General features: G+C 37.8%; 2 protein-coding genes across 8 annotated transcripts in view; one reads left to right on the top strand and one right to left on the bottom strand.

The window, feature by feature from the left end:
- The first annotated feature begins 233 nt into the window (after positions 1-233).
- TDRD6 (tudor domain containing 6) lies at positions 234-15,970 on the top strand. Of its 2 annotated transcripts, XM_023212962.1 has the most exons (4): positions 234-6,285; positions 7,944-8,068; positions 9,669-9,758; positions 13,527-15,970. In XM_023212962.1, the coding sequence occupies exons 1-4, from the start codon at positions 234-236 to the stop codon at positions 13,554-13,556; spliced, it is 6,297 nt and encodes a 2,098-aa protein (XP_023068730.1). In that variant the 3' UTR covers positions 13,557-15,970. The 2 variants fall into 2 exon arrangements, with proteins under 2 accessions (XP_023068730.1, XP_023068731.1); XM_023212963.1 differs by lacking the exon at positions 9,669-9,758 and having other exon boundaries at positions 13,527-14,084.
- The window catches only part of PLA2G7 (phospholipase A2 group VII), a 32,668-nt gene continuing 32,141 nt past the window's right edge, over positions 15,852-16,378 (bottom strand). For 5 of the 6 annotated variants that reach the window (XM_023212965.1, XM_023212970.1, XM_023212968.1 and 2 more), the window contains one exon: positions 16,173-16,324. In XM_023212965.1, the coding sequence (XP_023068733.1) occupies positions 16,194-16,324 (131 nt within the window). In that variant the 3' untranslated portion in view covers positions 16,173-16,193. Of the gene's footprint in view, positions 16,325-16,378 lie in introns of all 6 variants that reach the window. The other variant, XM_023212964.2, reaches the window with a different exon arrangement.

The following is a 16,378-nucleotide window of genomic DNA, read 5'->3' as shown; positions in this document are numbered from 1 at the left end:
CTCCGCCCACTCCCCGCGGCCGGAAGTGGCGGCGCAGAGCGCAGTAAATACGTACCCGTAGGCGCGACCTCGGGCGGTTGGTGGGGCCACCGGGTCTTACCAGTCGCTGCGTGAGTCCCGGAGCGGGGGGTTGCTGAGGAAACGCCTCTCCGGCGTCCTTCCCCTCCCTGGGGTCCTTTGAACCTAGTTTGGCACTGAATTTCCGGAAGTGGAGGCCGCACCGCGCCGTCGAGATGTGCTCGACGCCCGGAATGCCGGCGCCAGGGGCCTCGCTGGCCCTGCGAGTATCCTTCGTCGACGTGCATCCCGATGTTATCCCGGTGCAGCTGTGGGGGCTGGTGGGCGAGCGGCGGGGCGAGTACCTGCGGCTGAGCCGGGAAATCCAGGAAGCGGCGGCCACGCGCGGCCAATGGGCGCTGGGCAGCGCCTCGGCCTCGCCCGGCGAGCTGTGCCTGGTGCAGGTGGGGCTTCTGTGGCACCGCTGCCGCGTGGTCAGCAGGCAGGCACAGGAGAGCCGTGTCTTCCTGCTGGACGAGGGCCGCACCATCACTGCCGGCGCAGGTTCGCTGGCGCCCGGGCGCAGAGAGTTCTTCTACTTGCCCTCGGAAGTGCTCGGCTGCGTGCTGGCGGGCCTGGTGCCGGCAGGCTGCGGCGCGAGCGCGGGCGAGCCGCAGCACTGGCCTGCCGACGCTGTGGACTTCCTTAGCAATCTTCAGGGCAAGGAGGTGCACGGGTGCGTCCTGGACGTGCTGCTGCTCCATCGCCTGGTCCTCCTGGAGGTGCCCGATGTGTTCCAACAGATGCGGGAGCTGGGTCTGGCCCGGCGGGTGCCCGACAGCCTCTTCCGTTCGTTGCTGGAGCGCTATCTCACAGCGGCCACTGCTAGCGTGGGCTCTGGGGTCCCGGTTCTCTCGCGAGTCCCGCTCAAGCAAAAGCAGCCTGGTCTGGATTACTTCTATCCCCAGCTGCAGCTGGGCGTGACGGAGCCCGTGGTCGTAACCCAAGTGTGCCATCCCCACCGCATTCACTGCCAGCTCCGCAGCCTCTCGCAGGAGATCCACCGCCTCTCTGAGAGTATGGCCCAGGTATACCGGGGTTCCACAGGGACAGGGGATGAGAACTGTACCAGCGCCACCTGGGAGGAGACGGAGGAGAGCCCAGACAAGCCGGGCTCTCCTTGTGCATCCTGTGGCCTGAATGGACATTGGTACAGAGCACTCTTGCTTGAGACTTTTCGGCCCCAGCGCTGTGCCCAGGTGCTTCACGTGGACTATGGAAGGAAGGAGTTAGTGAGCTGCAGCAGCCTTCGGTACTTGTTGCCTGAATATTTTCGAATGCCGGTGGTGACCTACCCTTGCGCTTTGTATGGACTCTGGGATGGTGGGAGAGGCTGGTCTCGGTCACAGGTCGGTGACCTGAAGGCACTGATACTGGGCAAGGCAGTGAATGCAAAGATTGAATTTTATTGCGCCTTTGAGCATGTATATTATGTCACCCTGTATGGAGAAGATGGAATTAATCTGAACCGTGTGTTTGGAGTACAGTCGTGTTGCTTGGCTGACCGAGTCCTTCAGAGCCAGGGAACAGAGGAAGAGGAACCAGAAACATCTCCTCAGTCTCAGTCTCCTGCTGAAGAAGTAGATGAAGAGATTTCATTCCCAGCCTTAAGATCTATCAGGTTAAAGATGAATGCTTTCTACGATGCACAGGTAGAGTTTATTAAAAATCCTTCTGAGTTTTGGATTAGGTTGAGGAAATACAATGTCACCTTCAGTAAGCTGACGAGGAGAATGTGCAGTTTCTATTCCTCTGCCAGTAAGCTGGATGGTGTAGTTTTGAAACCTGAACCTGATGACCTTTGCTGTGTCAAGTGGAAAGAAAATGGTTATTATAGGGCCATAGTCACCAAATCGGATGACAGGAGTGTGGATGTATTCTTAGTTGACCGAGGCAATTCAGAAAATGTGGACTGGTATGACGTAAGGATGCTGCTTCCTCAGTTTAGGCAGCTACCAATATTGGCTCTGAAGTGCACCCTAGCTGATATTTGGCCTTTGGGAAAAACTTGGAGCCAGGAGGCAGTTTCCTTTTTTGAAAAGACTGTGCTCCACAAAGAATTAGTCATCCATATTCTTGATAAACAGGATCATCAATATGTGATTGAGATTCTTGATGAATCAAGAACAGGGGAAGAAAACATCAGTAAGGTAATTGCCCAAGCTGGATATGCCAAGTATCAGGAATTTGAAACAAAGGAAAATATCTCAGTAAATGCCCACTCCCCAGGGCATGTTTCAAATCATTTTACTACGGAGAATAACAAAATACCTTTTGCCAAGACTGGAGAAGGAGAGCAGAAAGCCAAGAGAGAGAATAAAATCATATCTGTTTCAAAAGCTTTGAGTGACACAACAGTTGTGACAAATGGTTCAGCTAAACTAGTTGTGCAGGAAAAAGTGAAAAGAGCATCTGTTTATTTTCCTCTTATACAGAATTTCTTGGAAATTAAGCCAGGCTCCTCTTGTCAAGGAGAGCTGGAAGTTGGAAGTACAGTAGAAGTCAGAGTGTCTTATGTTGAAAACCCTGGCTATTTCTGGTGTCAGCTGACCAGGAACATACAAAGACTTAAAACTCTAATGTCTGATATTCAGTACTATTGCAAAAATATAGCTGCTCCTCACCAGGGAAACACGCCTGCTTGTTTGGCTAAGCGAACGGTAAACAGACAATGGTCCAGAGCACTCATTAGTGGGATACAATCTGTGGAGCATGTCAATGTAATATTTGTAGATTATGGAGACAGAGAAATGGTATCTGTGAAGAATATTTATTCAATTGGTGAAGAATTTCTCAAGGTTAAGGCTCAGGCTTTTAGGTGCAGTCTTTATAATTTAATTCAACCAAATGGTCAAAATCCCTTTGTTTGGGATGTAAAGGCGATACAGGCTTTCAATGAATTTGTAGATAATGCATGGCAAAAAAATCTAGAATTAAAATGTACAGTGTTTGCTCTGGCTTCAATTAATAATGAAGAACTGTTTAACATTGTAGATTTGCTAACACCCTTTCAGAGCGCATGCCATTTCTTGGTAGAAAAGAGACTTGCGAGACCAGTAAAACTTCAGAAGCCTTTGGAGTCCTCTGTTCAGCTACATTCCTACTTCTATTCTACTCATGATATGAAAATTGGAAGTGAAGAATTAGTGTATATAACGCATATTGATGACCCTTGGACATTTTATTGCCAGCTGTCAAGAAATGCAAGTATTTTAGAACAGTTGTCATGTAGTATTACACAATTAAGTAAAGTTTTGCTGAATTTAAAAACATCTCCCTTGAACCCTGGAACCTTGTGCCTTGCCAAGTTTACTGATGGAAACTGGTATAGGGGCATAGTAATAGAAAAAGAGCCAAAGAAAGTCTTCTTTGTTGATTTTGGGAATATTTATGTAGTAACAAGTGATGATCTGCTTCCAATACCTAGTGATGCATATGATGTCTTACTTTTGCCCATGCAAGCTGTCAAATGTTCATTATCTGATATTCCTGATCATATACCAGAAGAAGTGGTGGTGTGGTTTCAGGAGACTATTTTAAATAAGTCATTGAAGGCTTTAGTTGTAGCAAAAGATCCAGATGGAACACTGATTATAGAACTATATGGTGATAATATTCAAGTTAGTGCTAGTATTAATAAGAAGTTGTGGCTACTTAGTTACAAAGATAGAATAAGAAAAAAAGAAAGTGAAGTGCTCCCTTCTGCAACTGAAAATTATCTTGCAGAAAAAAATGAGAATATGAAGTTGCCATGTACAGAGTATTTAAGTAAATCAGTAGGGAACAAGTTACATAATAAAGAAATTTCGGAACAGTCATATAAACCTAAGATCAACTCATCATACAAGGAACTCAGACTTTTACAAAGCTTAACAAAAACAAACTTAGTCACTCAATATCAAGACTCTGTGGGAAATAAAAATAGTCAAGTGTTTCCATTAACAACAGAAAAGAAAGAAGAAATTTGTGCTGAGACACTCTTGAAAACAGCAAGAGTAGAAGCCACTCTTTCAGAGAGAAAAATAGGAGATTCATGTGACAAAGATTTGCCTCTGAAATTTTGTGAGTTCCCACAGAAGACTATAATGCCTGGATTTAAAACAACTGTATATGTTTCTCATATAAATGACCTTTCAGATTTTTATGTTCAACTAATAGAAGATGAATCTGAAATTAGTCGTCTTTCAGAGAGATTAAACAGTGTTAAAACAGGGCCCGAATATTATGCAGGTCCACCTTTGCAAAGAGGAGATATGATATGTGCTGTTTTCCCAGAAGACAATTTATGGTATCGTGCTGTGGTCAAGGAGCAACAACCCAATGACCTTCTCTCTGTGCAGTTTATAGATTATGGCAATGTTTCTGTGGTTCATACTAACAAAATAGGTAGGCTTGACCTTGTTAATGCAGTATTGCCAGGATTGTGCATTCATTGCTCCTTGCAGGGATTTGGGGTTCCTGACAATAAAATCTCTAAGAAAATGATGCATTACTTTTCCCAACGGACCAGCGAGACTGCAATAAGATGTGAATTTGTTAAATTTCGAGACAGATGGGAAGTTATTCTTGCTGATGAACATGGGATCATAGCAGATGATATGATTAACAGGTATACTGTCAGTGAAAAATCTCAAATAGAACTTTCTACCCAAGTAATTAAAGGTGCCGGTTCAAACTCTGTTAACAAATCAGATGTTGACACTTCAGTATTTCTTAACTGGTATAATCCGGAAAAAAAAATGGTAAGAGCTTATGCCACTGTGATAGATGGACCTGAGTACTTTTGGTGTCAGTTTGCTGATACAGAGAAACTTCAGTATTTAGAAGTAGAAGTACAGACTGCTGGAGAACAGGTAGTAAACAGGAGAAATTGTATCCCATGTCCTTATATTGGAGATCCTTGTATAATAAGATACAGAGAAGATGGACATTATTATAGAGCACTTATCACTAATATTTGTGAAGATTATCTTGTATCTGTCAGACTTGTGGACTTTGGAAACGTTGAAGACTGTGTGGACCCAAAAGCACTCTGGGCCATTCCTTCTGAACTTTTGTCGGTTCCCATGCAAGCCTTTCCATGTTGCCTCTCGGGATTTAACATTTCAGAAGGAGTATGTTCTCAAGAGGGAAACGACTATTTCTATGAAATAGTAACAGAAGATGTGTTGGAAATAACGATATTAGAAATCAGAAGGGATGTTTGTGATATCCCTTTAGCAATTGTCGACTTGAAAAGCAAAGGTAAAAGTATTAATGAGAAAATGGAGAAATACTCTAAGATTGGTATTACTAAAAGTGCTCTTCCCTATGAAAATACAGACTCGGAGATAAAGCAGGCTCTTGGGTCCTGCAATCTTGATGTAGGACTTAAGAAATTAAGTAATAAAGCTGTCCACAATAAAATGTATATGGAACAGACAGATGAGCTTGCTGAAAGAACTGAAAAAGATGTAAACAATATCGGAACCAAACCAAGTAACTTCCGTGACCCTAAAACTGATAACATTTGTGAAGGTTTTGAAAACCCCTGCAAAGATAAAATTGATACTGAGGAACTGGAAGGTGAAGTAGAGTGTCATCTGGTTGACAAAGCAGAGTTTGATGATAAATACCTAATTACAGGATTTAACACATTACTACCACATGGTAATGAAACAAAGGAGATACTAGAACTGAATTCACTTGAGGTGCCACTTTCTCCTGATGATGAATCAAAAGAATTCTTAGAGCTGGAATCCATTGAGTTACAGAATTCTCTGGTGGTGGATGAAGAAAAAGAGGAGCTAAGCCTGGTGCCACCAAGTATGCCACTCTCCCAAGAGTGTGTCACAAAAGGCGCCCTGGAGCTATTTACAGGACAGCTTCCTCTCACCTGTGAAGCTGAGAAACAACCAGAACTAGAGCTACCTACAGCCCAGCTGCCTTTAGATGACAAGATGGATCCTTTGTCTTTAGGAGTTAGTCAGAAAGCACAAGAGTGCATGTGTACTGAGGACGTGAGAAAGGCAAGTTGTGTAGAATCTTTTGATGACCAGCACAGGATGTCATTGCATCTACATGGAGCAGATTGTGATCCTAAAACACAGATTGAAATGAATATATATGAAGAAGAATTTATAGAGTATAAAAACAGGGATGACATTTCAGCATTGATGCCTTTGTTCTCTGAGGAAGAAAGCAGTGATGGAAGCAAGCACAATAATGGTTTACCAGATCATGTCTCAGGTATGTGAATTTTTTTCCCATTTACTTTTCTTATTTTGTTTGTTTGTTTATTTGTTTGAGGAGAGGTCTTGCTCTGTCATCTAGGCTGAAGTGCAGTGGTGTGATCTTGGCTCACAGCAGCTTCTGCCTCCCGGACTCAAGTGATCTTCCCACCCCAGCCCAGCCTCCTGAGTAGCTGGGACTACAGGCATGTGTCACCACGCCCAGCTAATTTTTGTATTTTTTGTAGAGACGGTTTCGTCGTGTTATCCAGGCTGGTCTCAAACTCCTGGGCTCAAGCAATCCTCCTGCCTCAGCCTCCCAAAGTGTCCTTTTACTTTTAAGTTTAACATAGTGACTTTCCAAAGTTGTTGTTTGTTTTAAAGAAAAGAGAATAATCCTTACATGGATTTCTAAAAAATAATTTTTTGTAAAAAAGATTAAAAACCTGGGAAGTGAATCAGATTGGATTTTATGAAGGGTATTTTAAACTTGGGGAAAATATATTGTGAAATCAGTGCAAAATTTTATATGCTGGAAGAAATGCTGAAATATTAGTTTTGTGTTTAAAAATTGAATGCTTAAAATCTATGAGTCTCCAAAAGGTAATCACATTTAAAATGTAATCACATTTATAATCAAGAGGGCAAGTGTTGGTAAGTTTTATAAAACATGGTATTCCCTTGCCAAGTACTATGGTAGGCATAAATTTACAGTAAGGATTATTTTAACAAGGTATTTTAGACTTAACTGTATCATGCATTGATCTTGCAATTCATTAGAAACCCTTAAACAAAAAAAAAATAGATGTAGGTAGCCTATATTAAAAACTTTGTCATGAGTAAATCTTGGAGAACATTTATTATATTAACTTTTTTATAAATTATTTTTACTGCTGTTTTCTTTGCTACTTAAAAATTTTTAAATGAGTAACTTTTAGCTTTTTATAATCAATGCTATACTTTTTAAATGTCAATTTTTGTATTATTAAATTTGAACCATTGTAAAAATAAGGAAAATAATGAAATAGAATGAAAATCAACAAGAAGTTATCAATGTTAACACCATGATGTATTTTCTTTTTGTTGCCTTTTACCGTCTGTGTGTGTGTCTACTACATAGTTTTAAAAGCAGTTTAGATCATACTATCATACAGTATTGAATCCTGCATTTTAGTCCCTTAAAAATGCTTTCAAAATATTTTAATTGCATGGTATGCCATCCTGTGGGTACACATAAGTTATTTAAGTATTTCCCTTGCATTAGATATTTATTCCTCATTGTCACATTTAATAATAGTAAGTATTAACTCTGTGATAAGAATGTCTGCTCATTTGTAACATGCTGCTTTGTTATAGAAATGGCTGTTGTAAGTGTACAAGACACTTGTCTTAATAGTACCATATTTTATTAGCAATTTTCAGTGTTAGAAATCAGATTCACATCCTTATGATGGTGATTTTTTGTTTGGTTTGTTGGTTTAGAAAAGCAGTTAGAGATTATATGGGGAAGGGGTGCTAGAAGAATTTTAAACAAAATTGAGGGAGACAGTCATACCAATGTACTAATTACATGATATTGATGATATAGAAATAATGCAGATTAGGAAAATGCTTTGCTTGCATATGTTACATTAAGGAATTAAGAGATATGCATTGAGTCTTAATTCAATTTGGCAGCTCAACCACAAAACACCTACACTCTGAAAGCCTTTACTGTTGGATCTAAATGTGTTGTGTGGTCAAGTCTAAGAAACACATGGTCTAAATGTGAGATTTTAGAAACAGCTGAAGAAGGAACAAGGGTAAGTGACGTTTAAGTCCTTTATCTCCAAATGTTTTTGCAGACAATTAAGGAAATTTTACCAGACTCTGTCAGACTAGAGAATGCAGTTGAACAAATGTTTACCTGTTTGTTCCCCCTGATAATTTGATGTAATGCACAAATATTTAAAATCTCCATATATAAGAGTCATAGCAAGAAATCATCCTAGGCTGTATCCTCTCTCTCTCTCACTCTTTCTAAATTCTGTTAGTCACCTAGTTCCACACTTTACACATCTTATCTCTGGAATTTTTTATATCTAATGCCACTACCTTAGTTGAGTCATTTCACAACTACATTCCTCTAATAACCTTCTATTTTGTTTGCTGCTTCTAGTCTTCTTTAAATTGATGGTCCACGATGTCAGGGTGAAGTTTGTAAAATGCAAATTTGTTTACATCATTATTGTGTAAAACTTATTAGGGACTTCCAGTTGATTGTGTTTCTCCCGTGATTTGAAAACCACCTGTTTGAGAATTACCTGCTGTATTTTTTAGTTGTATTATAGATTCCTAGGCCTTGGCCTGGCCTGCTAATTCAGAATTTCTGGGGTTAGGATTCCAGAATGTGCATTCATATTCCATTAAAATTGGAGAGCCCCTGACCTGGAACATAAAAGTCAAGCTCATTAACATGGCATAGGAAATCCTTTAGGGTTAAGTGTTATGTACTCTCTTTGGCCCTAATTCTTTATATTTTGTACTTTATATTAGATGGACATCAAACTTCTTGGCTTCTCTTACATATATACAATCTGCTTGCTGTTTTGATATATTTAATAATTCAGTTCTATTTTACCTATATTCCATCCTGTTACCAAACTGATTAATTCCAATTTACTTACCCATTGCCCCTACCAGGGAGCATTCACTGATGTTGTTTTCTAAATTTATCCTTGTCCTCAACCTTCCCCCCCTCCCAAAAAGGCCTTATTTCTGTATTACATTCCTATACCCCTTACTACAGAAGTCTGTACTTCTATAGTGTATTGTAATTATCTGCTTAGAGGTCTTTCCTCCGCTAGATTTTGAACTATTTGATGTTGAAATTTTATCCATCTTTGATCACCAGTCATAGATACTCTGTATATGTTTGGGAAACTGAAGTAGCATGGAGTTTGAAACATAAGGTTGAAGTTCAATAAATTCATTTTCATCGTTTTTGAAAGTATTTCATTTTAGGGCCAGGTGCGGTGGCTCATGCCTGTAATCCCAGCATTTTGGGAGGCCAAAGCAGGTGGATTGCTTGAGCCAAGGAGTTTGAGACCAGACTGGGCAGCATAGTGAAACCCTGTCTCTACCCAAAATACAAAAAATTAGCTGGACATGGTGGTGTGCGCCTGTAGTCCCAGTTATTCAGGAGGCTGAGGTGGGCAGATTGCCTGAGCCCAGGAGGTCGAAGTCACAGTGAGCTGTGATCCTGCCACTGCCCTCCAGCCTGGGCGATGGAGCAAGACCCTATCTCAAAATAATAATAATAATGATAGTATTTCATTTTTTAAATAACTGCTCTGGTACATAAATCAGTTATTTTTTTGAATTGGACACTTAAAAAAAAAAAAAACTTGTTTTTTCCTGTAGGTTTTGAACCTTTCAAATGGTTTGGAGGAGATAGTGAACCCTGAGAATGTCTGGAATGGCATACCCAAATCGGATAAGCATCCACCTGAGGTATGGAATTCTATAAGTAGTAATTAGTGAGAGCATTGTTCTTCATTTTGAAAGGTGATTTAACAAACTATTTCCAAAGCCCTTGTGTTTGGAAAAATGGGAGAAAAACCCTGTGACAATAGTTAAAAGCAGCAATAACAAAATGGATGATTTTGGTCCTTATGCCAAGTATTCTTCTGAGAAAACTAGTTATTAATGTTTTACTCCTTGATTAGAAAATGTTTTGGTGTTCATGACTTTCATAAAATATATATTAAATGCAGAAAACCTGGGAAATACGGCAATATTAAAAATGAGAAAGTAACAATCACCTGTAATATACCCATCCAGAGACCAGTTTGGTTTTCTTTTATAGTTTCTCTGTTTATATGTAATGTAAGTATTGCATCTACATAGTTTAGACACAATTGATTTCATCCTATGTATAGTTTTATATTCTGATTTTCTTCATTTAAGGCTCTATGGTGGGCAATTTGCTGTGACATTATGATGTGTCTGGGCATTTGAGTTTATCCTGTTTGGGGTTGGTTGAACTTCTTGAACTTCTCACTTCATAATCTTTGCCTGATAGTTTTAATATCTGGTTCTCTTGGGGTTTGTAGCTGTTGATTTTCTTTCCCCTAGAGAAATGGTCAGCTTTCCTTGGTTCTTTGTATGTTGAGTAATTTTGGATTATATCCTGAACATTTTGCATATTATGTTTTAAGACTTTGGGTCCTGTTAAAATCTGGAGGATGTTTAAGTTTTTCTTATAGCAGATGATCGGCTGGTTTCAATTCATACCACATGTTCTGTTTCTCCTTCTATAGTTGGTGATTCTCCTGTTGGTTTAGTTTTCAATGCCTTTGCTGTTCAGATCCTCCTGGTACATAAGCCACCCAGGGTAGTCAGGGACTTTGGTCAGTGGTTTATATAATAATTAGGTGTCAGAGACTTCACTGTGCTTGTTTGGCTCTGTTCTGCATGTGCATAGCTCAGGGGCAATCCTGAGACTTACAGTTCACATGTAGCATTAGGAGTTAAATATTTTCAACTCTTTTCCTCTCTGAGATGTTCTCCACATTTTCTGGCTCCCAGGATCTTGTTTTATCCAGCCTCCAATGGCCCCTTTTTCTGGTCCCCTAGCCAGACAGTATTTTTCTCTCAACCTCTGTTCCACCACACAGTTCTGTTTGATTGCACATAAGAAGCAGATAAAGAGATAACAAAAACGATCTCCTATTACTACTCTTCAGACGACAGAAAGTTCTTTTCCTGGTTCCACTGGCTGGAGAGATGGGTCATCTCTCACATTTGTAGGTGCCTATGTTGCCATAGCTGTCACCAGGCAGTAACTGGGGCTAGCCACCCTCAGGGCAGGGCCAGAAGAAAAACAGAAAAAAAAAAACATAACACCACAATACAGCAAAGAGATTTCCTACCTATTTCTTACTCTCTAGCATTCAGGGTTCCTTTATCCCTAGTCCACTGACTATAAATAAGAAATTTCTCTAGAATTTTGCTGTCTACCCTAGCCGGGCAGTTTTGATTTGGCCCACCCTCAGATCAAAATCAGGAGACAAAGAAGTAAAAAAAAGAAAAGGCCTGTGAAACTCACTCCTGTTGTGAGTCATTATTCACGTTTTTACTTTAATTCTTAATCTACGTATTCCTGTTCACTTTTGAATCTTTGAGTAGTTGCTTTTTATATTCTGTCTAGAATTTTTCGTTGTAATCAGTGATAGAGAGGTTATAGTCAGCTTATTCCATCTTGGCTGCACTCAGAAGGCCATAGACAATATTTAATAGCTGAATAATGCTGCATGACACTAGTGAGCCATGATGTAGTAAATATTTCCCATAGTGTTGGATATTTAGGTCATTTGAAATTTTTACTCTTAAAAATCATTGAACATCTCTCTTTACATTATGTTAATTACTTTTTTGCTTAGGTCAGAAATAACAGCCTACTACACTTTTTGCCTCAGTATTTACTAAAACTTTTACATTCGGGTTGTCTCCATCCATTAATTATGAAGAATCCAGAGCCAAATGCATACATATGTACATACAAGATTCAGTTTGGATAAAGTTCTCTATCCCTGCCACATAGAAAAGAACTATTTAGGACTATTTAAAGTAAACATAAAATTATGTATCTAGATAAGTAAATAGATAACTACCTCTGGCTTTGACTAAGCCAGTTAGCAGACATATAGAAATTACTTATGAGTAAGACTCTAAAATTTTTTATTTGGTTACTAATGACATTTAAATATCCTTCCCTCAAATTTGAGGAAGCTCTTAAATCTGGATACCTGTCTACAAATGAGCTAGCTTTCCTTACAAAGTGAATATTGTACTGTGCATGACTTTTTTATGATATCTCAAGTCACTATGATCTAGGAATCTAATTACTTTTTAAAAAAAATGGTTTCTTATCTGAGTTATTTTATTTTACCATAAGAGTATCTTGTTAATTAGTTTCTGTATCACATAATGCATGCACATGTTGCTGTTGGTTGTTAAAAGGAATATAGGAGAAATATTTCCCTTTTCATTGTCTTTAATAAAGCATCTGTGGCTCTACATGGATACTGTATTTTAATAACAGCCCCTTGAACAATGATATGCCTCCCTCCTTCACCAATTACCAGAGTTGCTGGGGGTTTGGGAGCTAAACATTGGAAAAGGGTACTTTACGCCCCATGTAGAGTGCTCCAGGGGTATGTTCTAGAGAAATGAGTATTTGAAGAATAGAAAATGTACTTCACGTGATCCTCATTATAAAATCAGATTGTCATAATTTTGATAAAAATACATTTCGTTGTTTACATCTTTTCTGGCTTATCTGTGGTTCCATTTCTGATTTGAATTATTTTGTACTCATGATAAAGAATCAATAGCAATTCAAAGGTTCCTTTTGTTAGGCTGTATCCCAAAGAGTAAGGAAAGATCTTTACTTCAGGTCATCAGGTGATACCACATTTAAAGGTAACTTGTGTTTTTAAAACAAAATACTTTTATCACCCAGAATTACAGTCTCTTAAAAATACTGTTATGCTGAATCCCTCAAACAAAAATGGTTTATCAATTTCTCTGGACATAGGTAGCAGGGAAGAAAAACTACTTTAGGTTAAAAAAATATTTAAATATACTTATGGGAATAAATAACCAAAATGAGGATTTCTTGAAATATAGGAAATGTGTTAACTGAATTAATCTTGAAAGTTAAATTATGAATGTGATAAATTCACATTTTAAAGAATTTTATCTGTTAATTAACTCATATGTTCAAATGATCTTTGTTAAATAATCTCTTGGAATTTTTGAATCTTTAGTTTATATAAGATTCAAATTATTGGTTGGTTCTTGGTATTGCACATTCTTGTTCATAAATAATGCAGTGTTCTTAGAATTGAGGCACGTTGAGAATAAAATCAGCTCATGATAGCTTTAATATCATGTGAAAAATATATACAAATCAAAAAGGACAAAGAACTAATTGATTATCAGCCTTGTTCATACCATTCTAGCAAAATATAAAATATGCCAATTTCATAATTTTTTAGAGAAACTTGATTTGATGGTACAGTGTGAGAACCAAAATATTAATAATAAAATAAAACATTATTTCTATGGAAATAATGCCCTGTAGTAACTAGACTACTCATCTGTCCCCTCTCCCTTTTAGAGAACATTACATTTGTCACGGTAACACCCGTGGAAATAAATTTTTTTGTTTGTATGTTTCTTTCTCAGTTTGAAGTTTTTCTCTTTTTGTTTCAGAAAAGGGGTTTGGAGATGATGGAGATTTAATTGTGGATCTATAGCTGTGGCCAATCAGTCAGAAGCTGCCCTCGAACAAGTGGCATCTTACCCAGACCAACAGAATATTTGAGAAAATTGAAAACATGTAACCACAAGAAGTTGTCATTTTCAAAAACTTTTATATAGGTGGAAAACAAAATAGGTCTCAGGTTGACAGTGGAGTGTATTTATAGTGATACTGTTGTAATACGGATCTGTGATCTTTCTTCTTTATTGTCTTATGTTTCTAATTAGTTGGAAGGATTTATTTTGCTAAACAGTTCACTAACACATTACATTTCAAAAAACTATTTTGGTACCTTTCAAATACAGTGTTTACATTAAAATAGAAAAATAAAGGCTCATGACAAGTACATTATTTGATTCTACTTAGGATAGCTTTTTAGCAGGATCTCCTTCAGAATTTTTGTCTTGATTTTGAATCTTTGCCTGTTTGTCTAAACATTTGACTAACATTCTGTTTGAATTTGGAAGTATTCTAATACAAGATTTGAATAAAGTTTATCCTTAAATAAAGTCTATCCTTAATATGATGGTCTCATTTTATTAAAAAGGAAATAGAACTATTAAATATACTTGGTTCCATCTCTCCTCTATAATGGAGGATTGGAGAAAGCACAGTAATATTAAATGTTAGTTCTTATGTATTAGTCACTTAGCTTGTACTTTAAATGCATTTTTTCACTTTAATCATCAACTTTGAAGTGCGTATCAATATTATCCATATTTTATAGGTGAGAAAATTGAAGCGTCATAGAAAGGTTAAATAACTTGTCTAAGGTCAGATAGCTAATGAGTCTCAGAGGCTTGATCAAGCCCAGACCTACCTAACTTTAAAGCCCATGACTTTTTAAACATGATTTTGCAAAGTATAGATGTTAGCTTTTGGAAACAGATCTTAGCTGTATGCTGCTTAACAGATATGTGACATGGGCAAATTATGTAGTATTTTGAGATTGATCTCCATCTGTAAAGTGGTGATGATAAAACCTTTCTTGCAGTGTTTTTTAACATTAGAAATCATTGATATAAAGTCCCTGAAAAGGTTTAGGCATTTGGTAAATGTTTCTTTTCCCTGAAAAATACTCAGTGTGCACTATATTAGGTTATTTCTTTTTATCCTTAACTTATTAGATATTTTCAATAGTTATTTTCTCCTTTCAGCATCAGCATGCACCACCAACAAAAGAGATTGTAAGAAAAAAAAAAAGAAAGTGTTGAATGGCACATCCATACAGTTGGAATGTTTATTTCTAAAATGAATGGGGAAAAAATGTTTGCTAAATGAGACTGGGGTAAAGTTGTATCTCTGTGAAGCATTATCAGACTCTGAAGCCTAATGGAAATAGAATTATGAACCTTAAAAACCAGGTATAATTTCAGTAAGTAGAAGGGAGAGAGGTTTGCATTAAAAGTAATTGAGGTAGATGAGTATATTACTTATTCCTGGAATAATGAATAGACAAGTTTGGCTTACTCACATAGACAATATAATGTGAATTGTCAGGAGCAAAGCTCAGAGAAGATGTATTAGGGTCAGATTATAGAAAGCCTTCAGTTTCAAGCTGAGTTTAACTCCCTATTTTAAAAAATTTAATCTGAATGGCTACAGAGGTAAAATTTCTCAGAATTAGTGACTTTGCACCTGACACCACTAAGATAGGACTAGGGTACCAAATGAGTGGTAAAAATTTTTATATCCCTTGGGAAATAAAATCATTTTTCCATGATTCCCATATTTATAAGTGTATAAATTAAGCTATATTTTTACCTCCATTTAATCGTGTTACTCTGTTTTACTACTACATATAGAATTGAAAACATAAAATTGGAATATGAAGAAGCTAAATGTAATTCTGAATGTTTTATTATCCTTCACAGCCTTTGTGTGAGTAACTGGAATCCCTGCTATATGCTGTAATACCTATGGAACCTTTCTTTAGTAAGTAGAATGCCTTAAAGAATTAAAGAAAATGCCCAAAATTACCAATTTTCTCTAATCCACTGCCTTTGCCTCATCTCTAATATTCTTAACCCTTCTCCACTCCTCATTTAATCATCATTTGGATTTGTGTAGTACCACCAATCCTGTGCTACAACAATGGGTTTTTGCTTGTTCTAATTTTTCTTATCATGACCAAAAGTCAAAGAGAAGTGCGGCCAAATTCTACCTAGAATATCGTGTTGCTAAAATTAAACTCTACCACCCATAGTAGATAATAAAAAGCAAGAAATTCTGTTTTTACTGTATGTTTAGAGGGTCTTGTATCATTGCAACAGGTCTTCACTGGCATTTTGCCTGTTTTAATCTGCTTGTCCGTCAAAGTAATGTAAAAGCATGTTTTAACTTCGACACTAAAAAGGAAACATCTTTGTAAAATTAAAATTTAGGCTGATATGAATATTGTATGCTGTATTCTTTCTTTACATCTAAAGGGAAAAAATTCTTAGTTCAAGCTTCAATCACGATTACAGTATAGCCTATATTTTAAAATATGAGTCATTTGAGAAAATACATTAAAAATCTCTCTCTCTCGCTCTCTCACACACACACACACACACACACACACACACAATTTTAGGCAGTTTTGAAGCAAGACTTTTAAAACTGTTTTAATCCTAATTCTAATTCTCTGTTCCTGAAGAATTCTGTAACATGATTTGTTGATTGGTTGTATTAATGTTGGTCCCCGGGATAAGATTCTCATCATCTCCTTCAATCAAGCAGTCCCACTGATCAAAATCTTTATGAAGTCCTGTAAAATATAAAGTGTTAATGAACATATTAAACTTTTGAGAGCATTAAACAG

This window comes from Piliocolobus tephrosceles, chromosome 5 (assembly GCF_002776525.5).
Source record: "Piliocolobus tephrosceles isolate RC106 chromosome 5, ASM277652v3, whole genome shotgun sequence".
NCBI classification, from domain to species: Eukaryota; Metazoa; Chordata; class Mammalia; order Primates; family Cercopithecidae; genus Piliocolobus; species Piliocolobus tephrosceles.
This window is presented reverse-complemented; position numbering and strand designations above follow the sequence as displayed.